This window comes from Berghia stephanieae, chromosome 2, assembly GCF_034508935.2.
Source record: "Berghia stephanieae isolate SIO BIC M18660-M18661 chromosome 2, UCSD_Bste_1.3, whole genome shotgun sequence".
NCBI classification, from domain to species: domain Eukaryota; kingdom Metazoa; phylum Mollusca; class Gastropoda; order Nudibranchia; family Aeolidiidae; genus Berghia; species Berghia stephanieae.
The window spans coordinates 90,162,234-90,182,184 of NC_088361.1; the positions used below are offsets into that span (position 1 = coordinate 90,162,234).

At 33.7% G+C, this 19,951-nt stretch overlaps 2 protein-coding genes across 2 annotated transcripts in view; one reads left to right on the forward strand and one right to left on the reverse strand.

The window, feature by feature from the left end:
• Positions 1 to 1,289: 1,289 nt before the first annotated feature.
• On the forward strand, positions 1,290 to 11,317 carry LOC144965809 (lanC-like protein 2). The gene is made up of 9 exons (XM_078901551.1): positions 1,290 to 1,682; positions 2,746 to 2,860; positions 4,067 to 4,283; positions 4,583 to 4,727; positions 5,930 to 6,070; positions 6,623 to 6,808; positions 7,214 to 7,390; positions 8,232 to 8,304; positions 9,261 to 11,317. The coding sequence occupies exons 1-9, from the start codon at positions 1,608 to 1,610 to the stop codon at positions 9,371 to 9,373; spliced, it is 1,242 nt and encodes a 413-aa protein (XP_078757677.1). The 5' UTR covers positions 1,290 to 1,607; the 3' UTR covers positions 9,374 to 11,317.
• Positions 11,318 to 14,523: 3,206 nt separating this feature from the next.
• The window catches only part of LOC144965810 (stomatin-like protein 2, mitochondrial), a 15,078-nt gene continuing 9,650 nt past the window's right edge, over positions 14,524 to 19,951 (reverse strand). Inside the window, exons 8-11 of the mRNA XM_078901552.1 lie at positions 19,843 to 19,941; positions 18,331 to 18,410; positions 17,460 to 17,588; positions 14,524 to 16,871 (exon numbers count right to left, since the gene is read on the reverse strand). Coding sequence (XP_078757678.1) covers positions 16,773 to 16,871; positions 17,460 to 17,588; positions 18,331 to 18,410; positions 19,843 to 19,941 — 407 coding nt within the window. The 3' untranslated portion in view covers positions 14,524 to 16,772. The remainder of the gene's footprint in view (positions 16,872 to 17,459; positions 17,589 to 18,330; positions 18,411 to 19,842; positions 19,942 to 19,951) is intronic.

Here is a 19,951-nt window from a genome sequence, read left to right on the forward strand (position 1 = left end):
AAGTACTGGGTTCGATTCCCATTGTAGACATTTTTGTTGTTGTTTTTCTTTTTCTTTCTTTTTTTTGTTGTTGTTGTTGTTGTTGTTTTTCAAAAACGTTTTATAAAGTTTTAAAAAAAACTTTGATTTTAATTTTCTAAAATTATTGATTTATTTGAGATCAGTATTTGTGTGCCATGTTTCTTTTTACCTTTGATTTTTAAAATTCATTGTTATTATTCTTTAATTTATTATCATTGTATAAACGTACATTGGTAATCACTAAGCAACGTGCAAAACTACAATCTAAAACTATTTAAACCTCATGGACATATAACATTTCACTAAAAACGATGCGTATTTTTACACCGCCAACGGAGGTGCATAAAAATGGTGCATTTTTTACACCGCCAACAGAGGTGCATAAAAACGGTGCGTTTTTGTACACCTCCAACGGAGGTGCATAAAAAACGCCACCTTAGGTGGATGGATTTGCACCTCCGTTGGAGGTGTACAAAAATGCACCGTTTTTATGCACCTCCATTGGCGGTGTAAAAAATGCACCGTTTTTATGCACCTCTGTTGGCGGTGTTAAAAAACGCATCGTTTTTAAATAATGAAATATTATACGTCCATGAGGTTTAAGTTTAAGTTTAAATAGTTTTAGATTGTAGTTTTGCACGTTGCTTAGTGATTACCGATGTACGTTTATACAATGATAATAAAATTAAAGAATAATAACAATAAATTTTAAAAATCAAAGGTAAAAAGAAACATGGCACACAAATACTGATCTCAAATAAATCAATAATTTTAGACTCTCTACGAATACTAAGATAGGACTAGGCTAGGACTCTAGGACGTTCAGTTTCCGAGGGTACGATGCTATAGCATTGTTGTAATAAATAATGTTTTTGCGTTGGTTCGAATGTATATAATAATGAGACCGAAATAAAAATTTGGCGCAACGCTGTGTAGTGTAAGTGTAAGAGTAAGAGTTCGGGTTAGAGTTAGAGAGTGAGTCAAGTGACTCTCAAGTAAGTACCTAGAGTGGTGGTAGGCTACAGTCGTCTTGTAATAAAATATCACCTCAGTCTAATTAAATATTCTAAACATGACGTAGCGTTACTTACTTTTTACTTTTACTTTTAGTGCCATTAAATGGCGGTATTTCTTGATTTCAATAGCCAGAAAAAAATATTGTCATCTCTGAGATCCTTTCGAATTTCACATCATTCATCATCATAATTTTGTGTTTTGAAAAAAATATTAGGCAAGGTAGTGTTTCAGTACTAAACATTTTGGATTGCGAACGAGAACGGACAAGACTGCAGACCGCTGGATAAATATTGAATCTAGTCAAGAAATACTTATAAATTTATAAAACAATGTTTAAATTAATTTATCAATAAACCACCGCAATAAATGATAATAGACCAATAATTTTCCAACACAATTAATTCACATTTGTTTTTTTTTAAAGATGGATTTGTTTGGAAACACTTGATAAGCAACCCACCGGCCTCAGACTGTTGATTGTTTTTGTTTTGATCGGGCTGAAGACACCGTTTGCTTAACTAATATTATCAAAACAAGAAAGGTTCCAAAGGAAATGTTCTGAAGTTGCAATGTCAGAGCCACGAGAATTTAAAAATGAATTGTCAGATCATGCGGGAGAAACCTATTTTGAGGATGGATTAAAGGTGTTTTGGTTTTTGTTTTCACTTACAATACAACACAGCTGCTCTTGACTCTTACTCTTACTCTTACTTTATTTATAATCTCCCCACGGTCACACTTACTGAATTGCCTACAGCTACCTGGCACTAAGTCTAAGTTTTAAGGGACGTGCGGAAGGTCTCCCCCAGATGAAAACTGTCATTAGATAGAAATCAATTTGTAATCATCATTTTCGTCAACGAATAATTATAATACATAGACGTCTATAACCTTATAGTTCTAGTATAGCCTTAGCCGCCTTATAAATATAAACTTTATAAACTTATCCAGACAACAAATTGCTTGCTCACTTGCTCTGTTGATTCTGATAGCAGTTAGATCTAGATAGCACCTTTTACTTCTTATCAAAAAGCCTAAGCCTAAACATTAAAAATATTCTTTCTTAATATAAAGATGGAATCATAAAATCAGTTGTAAACTTTACTATTCCTACCTGAGCAGATGTTACAGATGTAGTATTTCCTTTGTCCAGAAGAAATTATTGATTGTCCTTTTTTCTTCACTTTGACCAATGGTGTTTCTGTCATTGGATTCTAAATTTGAAAAAACTGACGTGTGTCATCTTCCTATATCTGGCCATTATAATAGTAATGAATAGCACTTATACTTATAGTTAGCGCTTTTCCCCGTGCAACTGTAACAAGGACATGTAAAAACAATCCTACTGAGAAATATTAAGATTTTCAAATGTGGGTGTTATAAAAAAGGTGATATTTCAGTCGTGATTTGAACCTTGAAACTGAGCATCTCACATGTGATGGGAGAGAGTTCCAGAAGTGGAGACCCGAAAATTGAAAGGATGGCTCACCTATCTTTTGAAAGGTTTAAAGTTTGACAAGAATTGAAAATTTTCGTTATTTGTTGAGTCCCCATTGATATGGCATATAAGTAATTAACTTGAACAGTTCGATTTTACTAGTATTAGCCACACATTATATTTCCAATTTCTATTTTGTTGTGTCTTCAATGAGATGTATTACAATGACATAGAATATTTTTGATATTTTTCATTTTAAAAAAATTCAGCTGAGAGGTACATATTCCTCCAAATTGCAAGGTGCGATACAAAATCTGCTCCAAATTCTAGAATCAAGAGCTGAGAATGATGGTAGTGACAATTCAGTTTATACAGGCACAGCTGGTAAGTGCAGTGATTCATTTGAACTTAATAGAAATAATGTATGTCATCTGTAATGAGAAAAACAAAAGGGGTCTTTAGAAATTATTTTTATCTCAGAAATTTGCTTTTGTTTGCAAACTGGCGTTGACAAACTTTTAGATTTTTTTAGCAAGTTGCAAGTCAATTAAATATTTGTAGAAATAGAAAGCTTTATAATTTTGATGATCTATATATTCTGGGTTTTTTTCTTTCATGTTTTTAATTCAAGAACTGTAAACAGGAGGCTTTGTATATTATAAGGATTATAAATTGTTCGAAAAGTCGACAATTATGAGCACTTCAGTTTTAGGGTTCATTTTGAAAAGATTTTACAGCATAATCAGTGATTGAAGTGCATGGAAATTTAAAAAATAAAAAATTGGTATACCTACTTAAAATTGACGTATCTAACTTTTTGGGAAAGATAAACTCTGAAAAGTGACAGCCTAGAAGAAATGGGAATAAATAAAAAATATTTTCAACTTTGCCTGTATTATGCCTATTACTATTATGAATAAAATAAGCTTATGTTAAATTTCAGCCAGTTATCAATCAGTAGACGGTTGTGAAAAATCAGTCTGTCATAGTCATAGGCATAACTTTGTGATCCACTGCATCACTGTTATGTTGCAATGAATCAGATGAAAGTAAAAAATTAGTTAAAATTCAAAGTGATTATAATTGCACCATTCAGGAATTTTTTTAGTGGTTGTTTTTTGTTGTTGTTTTTTTTTTTCTCTTCTCTTTTTGAAGAAATTCGATTCATATATATATATATAATATATATATATATATATATATATATATATATATATATATATATATATATATATATATATCTTCAATGAATTATAGCTCTTAATTTAATTGAAATTTACTTTTTTAGAGACTCCATTTTTATTTTTCAGCAACACGTTCACCTTTTCATGATAAGAATTGAGAGGTTCGCACATTTTGTATAATTTTTATTGAAAGTAAATTACAATGTTTTCTCGTCATCAAAGATGATCTAGCAAGCAAATAGGTATTGATAGTTTTTATACTTTTTGAAACAAAATTATAATCATAATGTGCATAAACAACAAATATAGTATGCCAACATTCCAAATAAATGTTTTAGTACTCCTTTTAAAGATACATTTCAATCCCTTTTCTTCATAAATAAATTTCTTGTGTTTGTTTTGCCAGGTTATGCACTTTTACATTTACATGCGGCCTTAAAATTAAAAGAAAGTCATCGCCAGTTCCATTTGTCCAAGGCAACAGAGTGGCTTAAAATTTCACTGAAAAGAAGAAAAGGATCAAGGGTTACTTTCCTTTGCGGTGATGCAGGACCTTTTGCTATTGGAGCAGTATTGGCACATGAAATTGGAAACGCTAAGTCTCAGCAAGAATATATAATGCAGTGAGTTTAAGCAAAATGTTTTGAACTTGATTAATATAAAGAGTCAAACTAGATAAAATTGATATCAGTTTTCATAATCGCATTCACAACTAAGAAATATCAGTTTGTTCGACTTTCAGGCTGAATTTATATTTAATTGAATATGAAATTTGTAAAAAACAAATGCACCAGTTCAATTATGGGGGAGAGCAAATGGTCTCAACTCAATTCTAAAGTTAAAAAGATAATGGTCACATAACTGAGAAAAAAATAAAAATGATCTGGAAAATTTGTGATTTTTTTTTTTTTATAATCTAAAGGTTGGAACAACTGTGTGATACTGTTTGCAGTGATAAGGAACTGCCAGATGAGCTTTTATATGGTCGATGTGGTTATCTGTCATCACTCATGTTTGTCCAGAAATACTGTGGTGTCGACAGTATCAGCAGGGATTGTGTCATCCGGGTAATCGTTCATAAAAATTATGTCCAATTTCAGCCTTTTTTGTTGTGAATCTTTCGTTTTTAATCCTCACAACATGTCCAAATTATTTGATGAAATTTATAAAAGCAAATGAAAAAAAAAAATAACAAACGAAAAATGTTACCATGTCCCAAAGATGAGTGAAAAGAATCCATAGAAACCAATTTTGAGTGAAGTGGAAATATAATTTTTTCATAATATGAATATATATTCAGATCCTGAAACTTCCTTGAAATGGTTTGCAGTAACAAGATTTTTATACCATCAATCTGACTGTCATGGGGTCTTGATTGCTCAGTTGGTAAAGCACTCACTTCACACGCAAAGGGACTGAGATTGATCCCAGATGAAGTTAAAGAATTTTTACCCTCATCCACCCAGGAGTGATTGGGTAACTAGGTCTGTTAGATCTGGTGGAAAGTACTTTGTAGTTTAGCAGCGTCCCATCCAAAAGGTAGCAAGCAATTGCAACAATCCATTTCATGCTATCGAAGCTAGGAGAAATCGACTCCATTGGCCTAATGGCTCTGAAGGACTACTATTTTTTTTTAATCTATCAATATTAGTCCATTCCACTCCCATTTTCTATTTTTGTTTATAGATAATAGTATTTCTTAAGCATTTATATATGATGAACACTGTGCTCCTAATCACTCTTTGACACTTTTATCCGTGGGTGAGAAAGGCTGCTGAAGATTTGAGGTATATTTGACTATAATATTTTTTATTTCAAGAATGTAAATTTGAGTTGCTCCAAATGAACCATTTTAGTATTGATGCGGCATAATAATGAGAAATACAAATTATTTATTTAATTTTAAATAAATTGAGCGCAATAGCCACTAAACTGCTTAAAGCACTTTACAAGGGGTCTCTAGCAAACAGTAACACTTAAAATGTAAGATGAAATATGACACCCGTAAGACAATATTACAATTGGTTTTACAGTGGCAATGCTGTCAATGTCCAGGTACTCATTTTAACCCGAGTATGATGAGAGAAAGTGAGTAATGAGCCTTTTCCAAGGACTCGACTTTGCATAGCTCAGAGCGGGACTGGATCACAGGATCTACCAGTCTGAAGGCAAGTCTTATGCCACAAGACCACATAGCTGCACACTCATACTCATATGATTCTGAGACATCTTTCCAATATGTGTTTTTTTTTCTCTTTCTTTTAAACAGGTAGTTCAGGCTGTGCTGAAATCGGGAAAGAAATTGAGTCGGGAGCAAAGGTGCTCCCATCCTCTAATGTATGAATGGCATGGAAAGCCTTATTTAGGGGCTGCTCATGGATTGGCTGGAATATACTACATATTGTTGCAGGTTCGCCCCCTTTATTATTAGAAAAAAATTTCCAAGCTACAGGTTTTTAACTTGAAACATTTGAAATATTTTTGATTTTATACACATATCATATGTGAAATAAATCAAATCTACAAAAAAAGTTTATTTAAATCCTTATAAAAGCAAAACAAAACAAGAAAAATTGATAAAATGTCACTTTTATTGATGAGGCGTTTACTATATGAAGCACTGCTAACAATGATGGGATTGATTCGGGACCATAAAAAAACTTTTTTTTTTGTTTTGTTCAACTCTTTATTGCTCTTCTCACATGACTCTTGCTTCTAGTCAAGTGATAAGACAACCGACTTCAGTGTCTTCTTCCTTGCTGTGAAAAGTTTGTTATTGACAATTGACTTTGGTAAGACAAATAATAGGCCCAGTTTTTAAGAAATATAAGTCAATGCCTCTACATCACTTTTACTGAAACTATTTTTTAGAGGGGGAAGAGGGGGGAGGTGCATTTTAGCAGTACTTAAGAATACCTGGACCTGAAGCAGAATACAAAGACTCGACGTATTTTTTTTTCAGGTAAAAGAACCAACACTTCAAGAAGAGATACATCAACTAGTGCGTCCTTGCATTGATTTTATGCTGACACTACAATTTGCATCGGGGAATTGCCCCTCTTCAATTGGAAGCAGTAGTGGAGATAAATTAGTTCATTGGTGCCATGGGGCTCCTGGCTGGGTACACATGTTTGGCTTAGCTTACCAGGTAGGTGATTGCAATTGCATTTCTCCCATAGTAGGCAGGGAGGCATTTACTGTCTTCTATCCCCCTGTATCTGTTTTCCAATATGCTTTCTGTCTTTGTATTGGAATGAGATTACTTGGTTTTTCCTGGCCCTGGCTGAGAGGGAAACAGTCAATTGTATAGTTAATTTTGGGAGATGATATTTTATTCCTTGTAAATCATTGCTTTGTTATGGACTATATTATGTTTTGTGTATGTATTACATATGATTTGTAAACATTTGAGTGTGTCCCTCTTAGTGGGGACCTGTGCTTGTGTCTGGCTGAGACTTTTAGGTGATCTCAAACTAATTTGTTGACTTAAGGCATAATACATAATTTAATTCACATTAATTTACAATATTACAATCTCCCCAATCATGTCCAGATCTTTAAAGACAAACGATACCTCCAGGCAGCAAAAGACTGTGGTCAAGTGGTTTGGAAGAGAGGTTTACTGAGGAAGGGTTATGGACTGTGTCATGGAACCGCAGGGAATGCCTACACATTTCTTACCCTTTACAAACTTACTGGGGAAGAAAAATACGTCCATTACGCCTACAAGGTAAGTTTTATTTAGTCCTCAATAAAGGGTAACATGTTTAATTTCATCTACTTCAAACTTGGTAGCTTCAAAGTAAATATAAACCACTTAAAATTTTCTTCCTAATGAATTGGAAACGAAAAAGAGTAAAATGCTTTAATGAGATGAATTCAAATATTTTTAAAAATTGTCAAATCATTGCATTTTAATATTTTGTCGACTTCATCCATCTAGTTCAATAAATTATAATATAAATATACCATACACTCAAACACTGATTCCTCGAACTCCTCAGGACATGCAAAAGAGTTTGGATACCGTAGTTCGAGCAAACTGTGTCTTGCCATAACAACTTGATGGGAAGGGGGGAGGGGTTGGCAACACAGCTCAGCGGCATTGATTCAGACCTGAAAAGGAACAAGTCTGACTATCCACCGCATATGTGGCCTTGAGCAAGTCACCTTTCCCTAGCTCACTTTGCAGTGCTGCAATGTGGCTGACACCTGATTTATTCCAATCTTCTTTTGGAATAGACCCTAAGACAAATTTCCTCTTGAGGATGAATAAAGGGAACTTTATTATTATTTATTTACTACATTGTTAATATGTTGAGGGGGATAACTTAATATTTGACATGTTACAAGGGTTTGGAGTGGGGTGGGATCGCTGCGTCACAACATTGATTTAGTTGAATAGGAGAATACAGCGTCTTACAGTAGCATTTTGGCTTCTTTTGACTCTTTTTAAAATGTCTATAAGTTCATTCACAATAAACAATTTCACAACAAAAGATAATATATGTGTATTGATATAGGAGAATCTTATTGAACTCTTGTATGTAAAAGTTTGTCCATTTTATCAGTTTGCAGAATGGTGTTGTGATTATGGCAAGCATGGATGCCGTACCCCTGATCGCCCTTATTCAATGTTCGAAGGTAAGATGAGACTCTGACTTGGATAGAAAGATATAAGAAACTGGCTTCCATTTACTGCAATTATTTTTAGTTAATGCTTTTTTAAAAAATCCTTTAAAAAAAAAAAAAATTGAATCTAACTTTAGTTGCAAGATAATGTGAGAAAGGACGACACTATGCAGGGGCTTAGTAGAGAGCTGGTTTAATGCAAGGACAAGAGAAACTATACGACTTATGAGAAAACTCATGCAAATATTTAATGAGACCAGATTTATCTGTAACTAAGAATTTAATTAACGTGTAAACCTTTCTTCTTTGAATAATGATGATATGAAGCCCCCATCCCCCCTCTCTCCCCCCCCCCCCCCCCCCCCCAAAAAAAAAAAAAGAAAGAAGATATTTTTTATTAATCAGCTCTTATCCCAAACTGCTTAAATTCTGAAGAAAAATTTAATAAAATAGACATTACAAAAATTTATTACACAGAAAAACTATTTATCTTGTATGTTGTCATACACTGGAATTGTTTATTCTTTTGATTTTTAGTTATCCAAAAAAAATAAAAGAAAAAAAGAGAAGAGAACAAAACAAACTTTTGTACATCTTACATTTTTGTTGATTGTTTACATTCATAGAAGCAGTGCTTTAGTGGTTTGGTTCTTTTTTGTTTTTGTTTTTGGTTAAACGGTTAAGAGGTAGGTGCTAAGTACCAGTCAGAAGCCTGAAAAATATTTTCAAATCTATTAGTTCACATAGATTTGAAACTACTTTGGGAAAGTATGATACGGTACTTATAAATCTAAAAATATTACACCATTTTAATTGTCATAAAACTTAAATGAATTTTATGTTCCTTGCAGCTTTAGTAAACAATTTGTATATGGAACAAATTTGGAAAACGTTGAAACTTTAAATTCCTTTACTGCATTGAATTCTTCGGATTTTTCATTAGTTATATATTTCAATCTATATTTCAGGCATGGCTGGCACAATCTACTTCTTGATAGACATGCTGGTTCCTTCACAGACAGCATTCCCCACTTGTGAATTCAGCCCATTAATAAATGAAAGAGTCACTGGTAGACTTTGAGTAATTATCAAGTTGGGACGTTGATTTGTTGATACTCATGTCCACATTGCCTTTCGGGCCCTAATCAGTTGATTCTTAATCAGTAAACTGGCGATTTGCCAGGTAATTTCTCCAGTGCCATGGTTGGTTGCAGTTGTTGAAATAATATGTGATGTTTGATTTCAAACAAATAAACAGATTGAAAGTTGTGTCAGAAGGTGACAAGTCTCTAAATTTACCTCTCCATGCTCTCATGACATACACAAACCAGTGCTTTGCATTGCATTTTTTAAAAAAATGACACATTGGAGATGCAACACTGATAAACACCAGCATTCTTGCGTTTTATATTAAAATTTAATATGTTAAGCAATTTAAAGAGGAGCCGGAGAAAGAATGTGATAAGCAAGTGATTCTGATTGTAATTATATCACAGCTGCAGAAATTTAAATTGAAGAATAAAGGTGAGAAAGTGACTAGGTAAAGAAGTAAATTAAAATAATGAGGCTCTGCTTAAGTAATGATTGTCTTACATACAGATTAGGTTTGACTTCAGCATTTTTGGTCAGGTCATATATGTAAGTCATGTTCAACTGCCATATTCTTCACCAACTTACGTAACTTAACTTTTTGCCCTCTCAATCTCAATATAAATGTCTGATCGGGTCTGAGTCACAATCTTGACCACATTTAGAAAGTTCAGTCACAAATTCCCTGCGCCTGGTCTTGTAACTTAATCCTAATCTGGACTCGTATGTCTATTCCACCACAATTTATATGTTCCTCATCATATGTGTTAATTAAAATGGACAATAGTCAGTGACTAGTTTCAATAAAAACAAGCAGCCTTTATAAGGCTTAAATCAGTTGACCTCACCAGAGATACCAAATATTATGAAAATATAAGAAATTTTAATGTAAAAATGGTGCCAGAACGAAAATTATGCACATCTTAAAAAAATTACATGTTTTTGTCAAGCCACCGTTTTCCTTGTATTAAAAGAGTATTTATAAAGTGTCACGACGCTGTGAACGGTGCTCGATTTTACTTGTGAAATGAGAACTGCACTGGATTACTCTTTTTTTTTTTTGGAAATGACACATTTTATACACCCAAATTACACATTTCTGATTCTTGAAGTTGGCATCTTGTGACTAGTACTCAATACTCTTACTTAATTTATGAAACCAAGCATCCAGTGCTTCACAAAATCGATAATAATTAGAAACAAAATGAATGCAGATAATCTTCTTATTCTTTGACAATTCAGTCACTAAGAGTTGAGAGCATTGACTACCTAAGTTCTTGGTCCCTGAAATTTCTTCATCGAGAAAATATTCTCATTTTCGTGTTTATAACTCTGCCAATTAAATATGAAATATCTGAGAATTTTTGTTTTAACGGAAATGTTTATCATATTATTCATTTGTGGAAATAAGCAGTATTTACCATCAGAAATAAGCAGTTACATCCTTTGTTTTTATTTTTTTTATTCCAAGACCATAGTAATGAACTTTTTTTTTACATTTTTATGGGTTTTTAAGGGTATCATTGAGTGAAAATAAAAACAATTTTCTTGTAGACTAATGCATCCACTATTTACAACTGGATATCGTTCGTAAACTTGTGAAATACCAGTAACTAGTACATTTCCTGAGTTTAGAACGTAAAGATTGTAAATTAGCGAAAAAAATGACATTTGTTTATGTATTAATAAGTAATAATAATGATAATAAACCCAACTAACTATTAGTCCATATCATTAAAAAATTCAATATTTAGTTACTGAATTTTTTTTTTAATGATAAAAGAAGAGAAAAAATACAAAACAAACCTCTTATAATGTTGTTTATTTATTGGTGCTCTGATTAAACCAGATTACTTTTCTTTATCATTGTGATGCTCATTGGCAATTAACATTTTTACAATTTATATTTGAATAAAAATTATACAATGGAACATAATTTCTTGTAATTTCCCTGCATTACATTCGACAATGTCTTTATTGTTGTCAAAATTCAAAATACTTATTTTGGAAAGGACAAATAATAAATGCGAATAAAATAAATAAAAAGGTTGTGGAAGGAATCAACACTCGAGGGATGGTCAATCCCCCCCCCCCCCCCCCCATTGAACTATCTGGAAAAAAAAAAAAAGATGGTGGATAAGTATTGATTAATTAATAAAGTTGGCCTGTAAATTCTCAGACAATTGTCTGAAATTTGACAGCCCAATAATTTTATACCACAGCAAACACTATAGATAAAATAAATTTTAAGAAATTTTCTCCTACCCAAAAAAAAAAAAAATAACAGAAATTCAAAACTGTGGTTGGTTACATAAACTGTACTGTCTCTTGCACTCTTTTACTACTGAATAATTGCAACTGTCCCTGGGATTCCCCTTTTCACAGTCATCATCTGCGACTGCCTCTCACTCTCATTCACTGCTCCCATGTTGGCTCTTCCTCTCGTGCCAGTTGTTCAACACACATGTGAGACGTTTCCTATCATCGTATGTCCTCATACAGGATTTAACAGAATATGCTGTAACAGTTTCCACAAACAATTTTCGACATTAGTATTCTTTGTATTTTACAATTGTTTGTTTGTTTTTAAGGGTTTTACGGCGCTTGCAACACATTTAGGTTATATCAGCGCCAGTAAAAAGGAAGAAAATGGGATAGTAAAAAGTTCTAGAATTACAATTAAACCACCCAAGAAAAAGTAAGACAGGGGAACTGGGAACAAATAGGGATGTAGATTCTAAGAACACACTATCAAAGTACTTAGTTTTAGACCACCTATAAGTCTCATCCAGACACAAGCACAAAATCCAACAAAGAGGAATACACTCAAATGCTTACATTATAAATTCAAAATAACACATATAATAATACATAACAGAGAGATGATTTACAAGGTAAAAATATCTCCCAAAACAATAACTATGCATTTGACTGTTTCCCTCACAGCTAGGACTCCGGCCAGGGCCAGGACAAAACCAAATAACCTCATTCCAAGACAAAGAGAGAACGCAAGTTGGAAAACAGATAAGAGGGGATAGAAGACACAGCAAGTACCTCCCTGCCCGCTATGGGAGGTAGGAACCCCACCCAGTTACAATTGTTCATCTGAAAAAAGAAAAAACATTCTGGAGAGGAATTTAACAATATTTTTACAATAAAAGTGAATAATTAAATCACTATTTCTTTGTATATTGCAATTGTTTGTCTGAACATTGCTGGAGGGGAATTTTGACAACATTTTTATAAGTGAAAGCAAATAATTACAGTAAAATCACTTTAAACCGAAAGAAGCTAAACCGAAAAATACCATGAACCGCAAAGAATTTAATAAATTGTACTAGTTTCTTCATTATCTTTGTACAAATTCTTCCGATGAACCGAAATACTTCTAAGCAGGACTTTCTTTAAACCGAAACAACTTGAGAGCACCTTCCCTTTTTCTCTCTCTATTTTTCTTCAAAAATTCGGGAAAGTGGCCACACGTAATAATGCCCGGCATAAGTATAAGATGAGGGCGAGGGGTGGGGTGTAGGCAAACACTTCAATCACTGCACATGGGCTTGACCAACACCACAATCGCGCAGACTGGAAAAGGAAGACAACGGGTGACTGGCAGGCGAAGGGGGAGGTATGGCTGTAGAATCACGCAGACGAGATGTTCTCGCTCGTGTGTTGATGCTTTGGAACGGACTGGATTTTCAACACGACAATAAGGGGGGTGGGTGTAGACTTACCATTGACATGCCACTTTGTTTAAATGTGTATGTGAGGAGGGGGGGGGGTTCTATGTAATTAGGCCTTTGAACCTAATGGCTTTTCAACAAAAGAGGGGTGTGTAGTAGACAGCATAGCAATGACATGCCTTTTCATTTCCATTTCGCTTCACCTCTGAGTAGCTGCGCATCATTCATTATCAATTATCACACAAAAACTTTCGATCTTATTTTAGCTTTACATTTTACTTAAAGATGTTGAAATAAAGCACTGTGCTTAAACGCTGGAGTTAAAAATAAAATACTATGTGAAGTCGATGGAAAAAAAGTTGAGCAAGACGGAGATTGATATGTTAAAAAACACGGCATCCCGACTCAACTCTTTCAAAAGTTTTGAATGGAAAAACAAAACCCCCAAAAATATTTTTTAAATACACCAAAAAAAAAAAGAAAAAAAAAGAATTTTTAAAAAATTAAATGGTTACCAAGACGACATTTATTCAACAACTTTATTTAAGGGGAAACAACCCATGATACGATTAAATAAGCAATTAAATAGTACCACCTTTGAAAAACATCGCAAAACGGGAACTTGCTTTAAACCAAAATGTCTTTAAACCGAAATAGTTTAGAAGGTCCCCAAAATTTCGGTTTAAAGTAATTCTACTGTAATTCAGAACTGGAGCGGATGTTTTGGTTCCTTTAAAAAACTTGAGCAGCGTGGGGTCAGCGTGGCTCAGCGGTACGGTCTTTGCTTTGTACCCGAAAGTTACTGAGTTCGATCACCCGCCGCTGCGCTGTGTGGCCTTGAGCAAGCCATCTCGCCCTAGCTCAATTTGTGGCGCTGCATTGTGGCTGATGCCTGGGTTATTCCAGTCTCCCCTTGGAATAGACCCTAGAGAATAATTTCCCCTATGGGATGAAAAAAGGGAATTTTATTTTATTTATTTATCACATTATACTGGCTGCCCACTCAATTTTTAAATTAGATCTAGATTATTTACGGTTGACATGTCTTTGTAATAGAATGTTTGACATTTCACCCATACTATTATTAACACGTGTGAGTGGGGGGTTAAGACATTAAATTGTGGTCCGGAAGGTCCTGGGTTCAACAAGCCTCACTTCAGGCACTTTCGTTTTTTCCTTGTGCTACAGCATTAACCCCCAATTTGCTCTCTCTAGAAAACATGGGTGATTCTGTTGAGATTAGATGTTAGTTTGATGAATTATTTATATTCATTATCTTCATCATAGATGCCTTGGCGACGTCTCACAATTTTGTGCATAATTTATATTTTTAATGTCTGTTGAGGTAACAAACGGTTAAAAAACAATCTCCGACAATTTTTGAAAAGCTGATTTACAGGCCTGTTATTTAAAAGGAAGTAGGATTTGTTTTAAATTAATGACACAATATGAAAAAAACTATTTTGAAGCTTCATTTATTATCATCATTCACATTATCAGTCAACAATTTGGAATTAGTACAGATAAACATGAAATCATTTTTAAACATTTCTGATTTATAAAAGGACATTCAGTCACACATCCCTCTCACCATTAATATCTTTTACACATAAAACTTTTAAAAAATGAAACAGACACACACATAACCTCCACAGCAAAGCAAAAATGAAATATAAAAGCTCATACACTTGTTTCAATTAGAAAAATGTGTTATCAAGAGGACAAATGACTGTTTAATGACACAAAGTAAACAAACATTGGTATGATGGCATGATGTCATAATGTAAGTCATATCACCTTGTTATCAAGGACAAGTAAAGACTAGTGCTCAAAATCCTGAGGCAAGCACGATGTCAAAGTAAAGTTAGATATCACCCAAAGAAAAGGCAAAAAAGCTTTGAGTCTTTATTCTTTTTGCCATTTTGTCCCCATCTCTGACTGAGGAGGGAAAAATAAACATTCTAATTCTTTCATTATTTTGATATCGAGCTACAAATGGTATTCAAATTTCTCTATATCACAAACCGACAATTTGTTTTAAAATAACCATAATCATAGCTTTTGTTGTTTTTGATTTAGAAATTTAGAGACACTTTTGACACTTGATGGTCATAACACTAGTCGTAATTGCAATCAGACTATTTTTTGTTTTTGTTTGTTTGTTTGTTGCTTTATGTTTTTGTTTTTAAGGGTTTTACGGCGCTTGCAACACATTTAGGTTATATCAGCGCCAGTAAAAAGGAAGAAAATGGGATAGTAAAAAGTTATAGAATTACAATTAAAGCACCCAAGAAAAAGTAAGACATAGGGGAACTGGGAACAAATAGGGATCAGATGTAGACTCCAAGATCATACCACCAATGTACTTAGTTTGAGATCACCTAAAAGTCTCATCCAGACACAAGCACAGGTCCCAACTAAGAGGAATACACTCAAATGTTTACCAATCATATAATATAATATGTAAACTCAACATAATACAATGCATAACAGAGAGATGATTTACAAGGAAAAAAATATCATCTCCCAAAACTATAACTATACATTCGACTGTTTCCCTCCCTGCCAAGGATCAGGACAAAACTAAGTAATCTCATTCCAAGACAATGACAGGAAACAATTGGGAAACGGGTATGGGGGGATAGAAGACGCAGCATGTACCTCCCTGCCCACTATGAGAGGTCAGGATCCCCACCCAGTTTGTTGCTTTAGGTCTCTTCCAACACAATTGAGGTTATATGAGAGACCGCTGAAACAATAAAAAAAAAACAAGCAATCTAACAAAAATAGTACAAATGTAAATCAAAATCATAACCTAAAGATATCATAAGCTAAATTATAAATAACCAAGAACAAACAGGCAGAAGATTTACAGAAATAAAAAAAAATATCCCCTGTCAAAAATACAATCACAAACCAAAGAAGCAGGATAGGCTAGTAAAGAGAAGAAGAAACGACATCACTATCGGATCGTATACCCATGCGAACATCATAGGTATATGATTCAAGGGTGATGCTCCCATCCAACCACCCGCAATCAGACTATCATCACCCATCAGAAAATTATTAATTTGGTATCTTAGTCATGAAAATTTAATGGGCTTGCAAGGCTTTAAACTATATCAGCATTTAGGAAGAGAAAAATTCTACAAGACACAAAGGAGAATGTGCCTGCAGCTTTCTTGGGTTATAGAAGAAAAAGTAAGACAAAGAGAAAATAAAGCCCAGTTGCAACCCAAGGCTGCTCAAAGTCTCCTATAAACACTGGTAAACAATCCCCATGAAAATGGAGACACCCAGATGGTTTCTCGAGAGAGAGAGATGACGTACACAAACCATCAAGGGTCTGACAAAACCATGTCATCATCTCACTCCACAGTAAGCCATTACGAAGGAACCAAAGAGATAGGGGGATAGATGACCCTATAACAACAGTCCCTTAGAATCTGCTTTAAAAATTTAGTCCAAGCGAGAGTGCTGTATTTTGGAAAATGTTGATTACATAATGAAGTAATGAGCGACAGAATTTGTCCAATGTTCACAAAATACAGTATTAAGCGACAAATTTGTAATTTAATTCATATGTTTCCCACCCCCCTCCTCCACCTATTTTTAATTTTATCACCATTCCATCAGAAAATTAAAACTCATTTGATAAATGACACTACACAATATCAAGACATTTTAATGAGATTAATACAATGGGTTTCAGCTTTCTCCCTCTGGTGCTTTGGCCTTTTGTTCCACAATGGTGGTTGGTAATGCTTTATTTGTCTCTGCCGATAATGCCTTGTACATTGTCATCGCCTGATGAGAAATAGGAATATAGGTTGTTGCATCTGTTTATATAAAATTGATTAGTTTTCCTATTGTACCATTGAAATAGTAATCAATAGAAGCAAAACTTGAATTTCAAACAAGAACAATTAATCCGAAATGCATTTCATGTATAACCTCTTCATATAATGATTCATGTCAAGAAATTTTCCAAAGCTAAACAATCCAAATTAAAAAGGCTATTTATGACCTTATTCCAAATGTCTCAATATATTCTGGATGTTATATATATTTATATCAAATTTGTACAAATTTCATAAGATTTTCAACATAGAGTGTTATTACAGACTGCCTATTTTTTGTTTTCATGAAGATTAAGTAATTCAATCCAAACACTGGATGTAAATACGACAATCTGTCACTTTTCTCATTGTAAAAACAGCCACTTGACAATATAAAAAAAATAATTAAATCCTAATTATGATGAAAACAAGTCTTTATGGCATTGTGAACAACATATTTTTCATTAAGGAAATTTTTTTCTCTCACCTAACAAATGAATATGAAAATAATAATAGATAACCAATGTTGCAGTAAGAAGAAATCTTAAGTCCATACCTGTGTGACCATGCCAGTAATATCCCCAGAGTTCATAGGAAGAACAACAGTATTCCCCTCCTTAGCAATGTTACTAAAGGCATCAACGTAGCGTTCAGCCACTGCCATGGATACAGCATTCATGCCATTCTGGTGGAATTGAACGATAATTGGATTTTAAAAAAATCATATATATATAATTAAATAGCGAACTTTAATAAAAATAAAGGAGCTAATTTAAATATAATTAAAGTTAAAAATAGTTACACCAATTAGTTTCACACCATCATTATGGTGGCAATTGTAAGGAAATGCTTCATGAATAATTACATACATCAGAAATGACATCACTGCTGATGTTTAACATAAACCACCGATCCAAATTGATGTTCCAAAAAGCATTGTCTACTTGTACAAAAATCGCATAAGTTCATATTCATAAATTGTGCAACCCTTCTTCTACTTTTTGCAATGTCCAGATTTATTAGACACTAACTACCATAACAACATAGTTGTAAAAGCTGCTAATAGACATTCTTTGTTATAAAGTTATTCTAAAATAAATAAAACAGGAAATTACCGTCAAGAATTAAATAATCTAGTCATCAAGCGAAAAAAAAACCCCCAAAAATCAGCCTGAATATTCCTCCATATGGTACTTGGGACACGGATCCGACTTTTTAAAAATTCTCTTTTCTGATACTGAGTTAATTTGAAGAGTTCAAGTCTTAACATAGGAAAGGACTGTATACCAATTCTATGGAAATATTTATTTATTTACATAATTTACATAGAATAAAGTGAATACTAAGCTATTAGAAGCTGTCGTCTGTAAAAAGTAGATAACAGAAATGAATATAACAAGAACAAAATACTAAACAAGGAACTGCACCTCTTGGCCAATGGCATCAGATAACATTTCCACAGCTGTGGCTCTTGCACGTGCTTTAGCTATTAAAGCTTCTGCTTCGCCTATGGAAACAAAATAAAAAGGTACAAATAAAGGATAGTCATTCTATGTAATATAATTTTTATTTTTTATAAGATACATGAAAGTGCAGAGCATAAATAATGCATGTAAAAATTAATGGCAAAATCATAATACGAGGGTGGGCTGGAAAGTTTTGCAATTTTTCTTATAATTTCAAAGATATTTGACCTAGAACATTAACATTTGGTATAAATACCAATTGGCTTTGGCGTGTCAAAATTTCTCAGGTCTATACCGTCTCTGCATGACGTAATCGCTTTTGTCAACATCTTCGGTAAAAAAAAAACAAATGAAAATGGCTGCACCTAAAGACATTCGATTCAAGCAGCATGCTGTTATTGAATTTTTGAATGTTGAACACTGTTCACGCATTGAAATCCGTACCAGGATGAAGCGCATTTATGGTGACGCTTAGGTTGTTGATTATAGCACCGTTTGGCAAGGGGTAAGGTTCATGGAATGAGGAGACCTGAACAAAACAAAACTTCGAGAAAAATGCGATATTGCAACACGATAACTCAGATAGCATTGAGGTAAATGGATTTTTCACCTTGCCACATCCACTCTACAATCCCTACAAACCCATTTTCCCTAAATTGAAAGAGTATCTCAAAGGAAACCACTATGAATGCGACAAAGACATGAATGTTGCTTGTTGTAGAGAAAAAGGACGTCAGATTTTTGCTGATGCATCAAATGATGCGACATTGGTAGCTCTCAATGTTGGTTGTGACGATGACTATGTCAAAAAATAAAGTAAGCAATCTGTGGCTGATATTTCAGGTTTTCTTTTGATGTATTCTTTAACGAATTATTCCTAAAAATGAATAAGTTATTACGGAAATTGCAAAACTTTCCAGCCCAGTCTCTTAGTAAAAGTAAAGTAAATACATGATTTTAAATGCTTTTTTTAAAAGCTTTTTGTTTTCCTATTGTTAGGACTAATTCTATTTTAAAATTCTATTTATATTTCACCCTATATTTCAACTGCAACTTAAAATCCCATGGCTCCATTCAGCTTTCATTCATCACCACCATGTGTTTTTCAGGCTGTTGTCTTGTGGTATGACAGACCTGCAGGCCCTGGGTTCGAGTCCCACTCTAGTGGCTCAAAGTTGAGTCCTTGGAAAAGGCTCTTCTTTCACCATACTCAGGTGTAAAATGAGTACCCAGCTTGTAAGAGCATGGTCTCTGTCAAAATTAAATTTTGGTGTTGCCTTTTCGGCATCATGTTTCATCCTACATGTTAAGTGATGATGTTGGTTTGGGACCCTTTGTGAAGTGCTTCATTAAGCACATTTAGTGGATATTGTGCTATAGAAAAAGCTCGTCTTTTTTTTTTGGTATTTTGTTGGGGTTTTTTTAATGCTAAGTACTAAAGCTTGTTGGTAAGATTTTGATTACACTACAAACCTGTAGCTTGGTTGACTTGCTCAGCTTTGAAGGCCTCTGAATTCAAAATTCTGGCTCTCTTTTTACCTTCAGCAACATTGATGTCAGCTTCTCGGATACCTGCAGATGG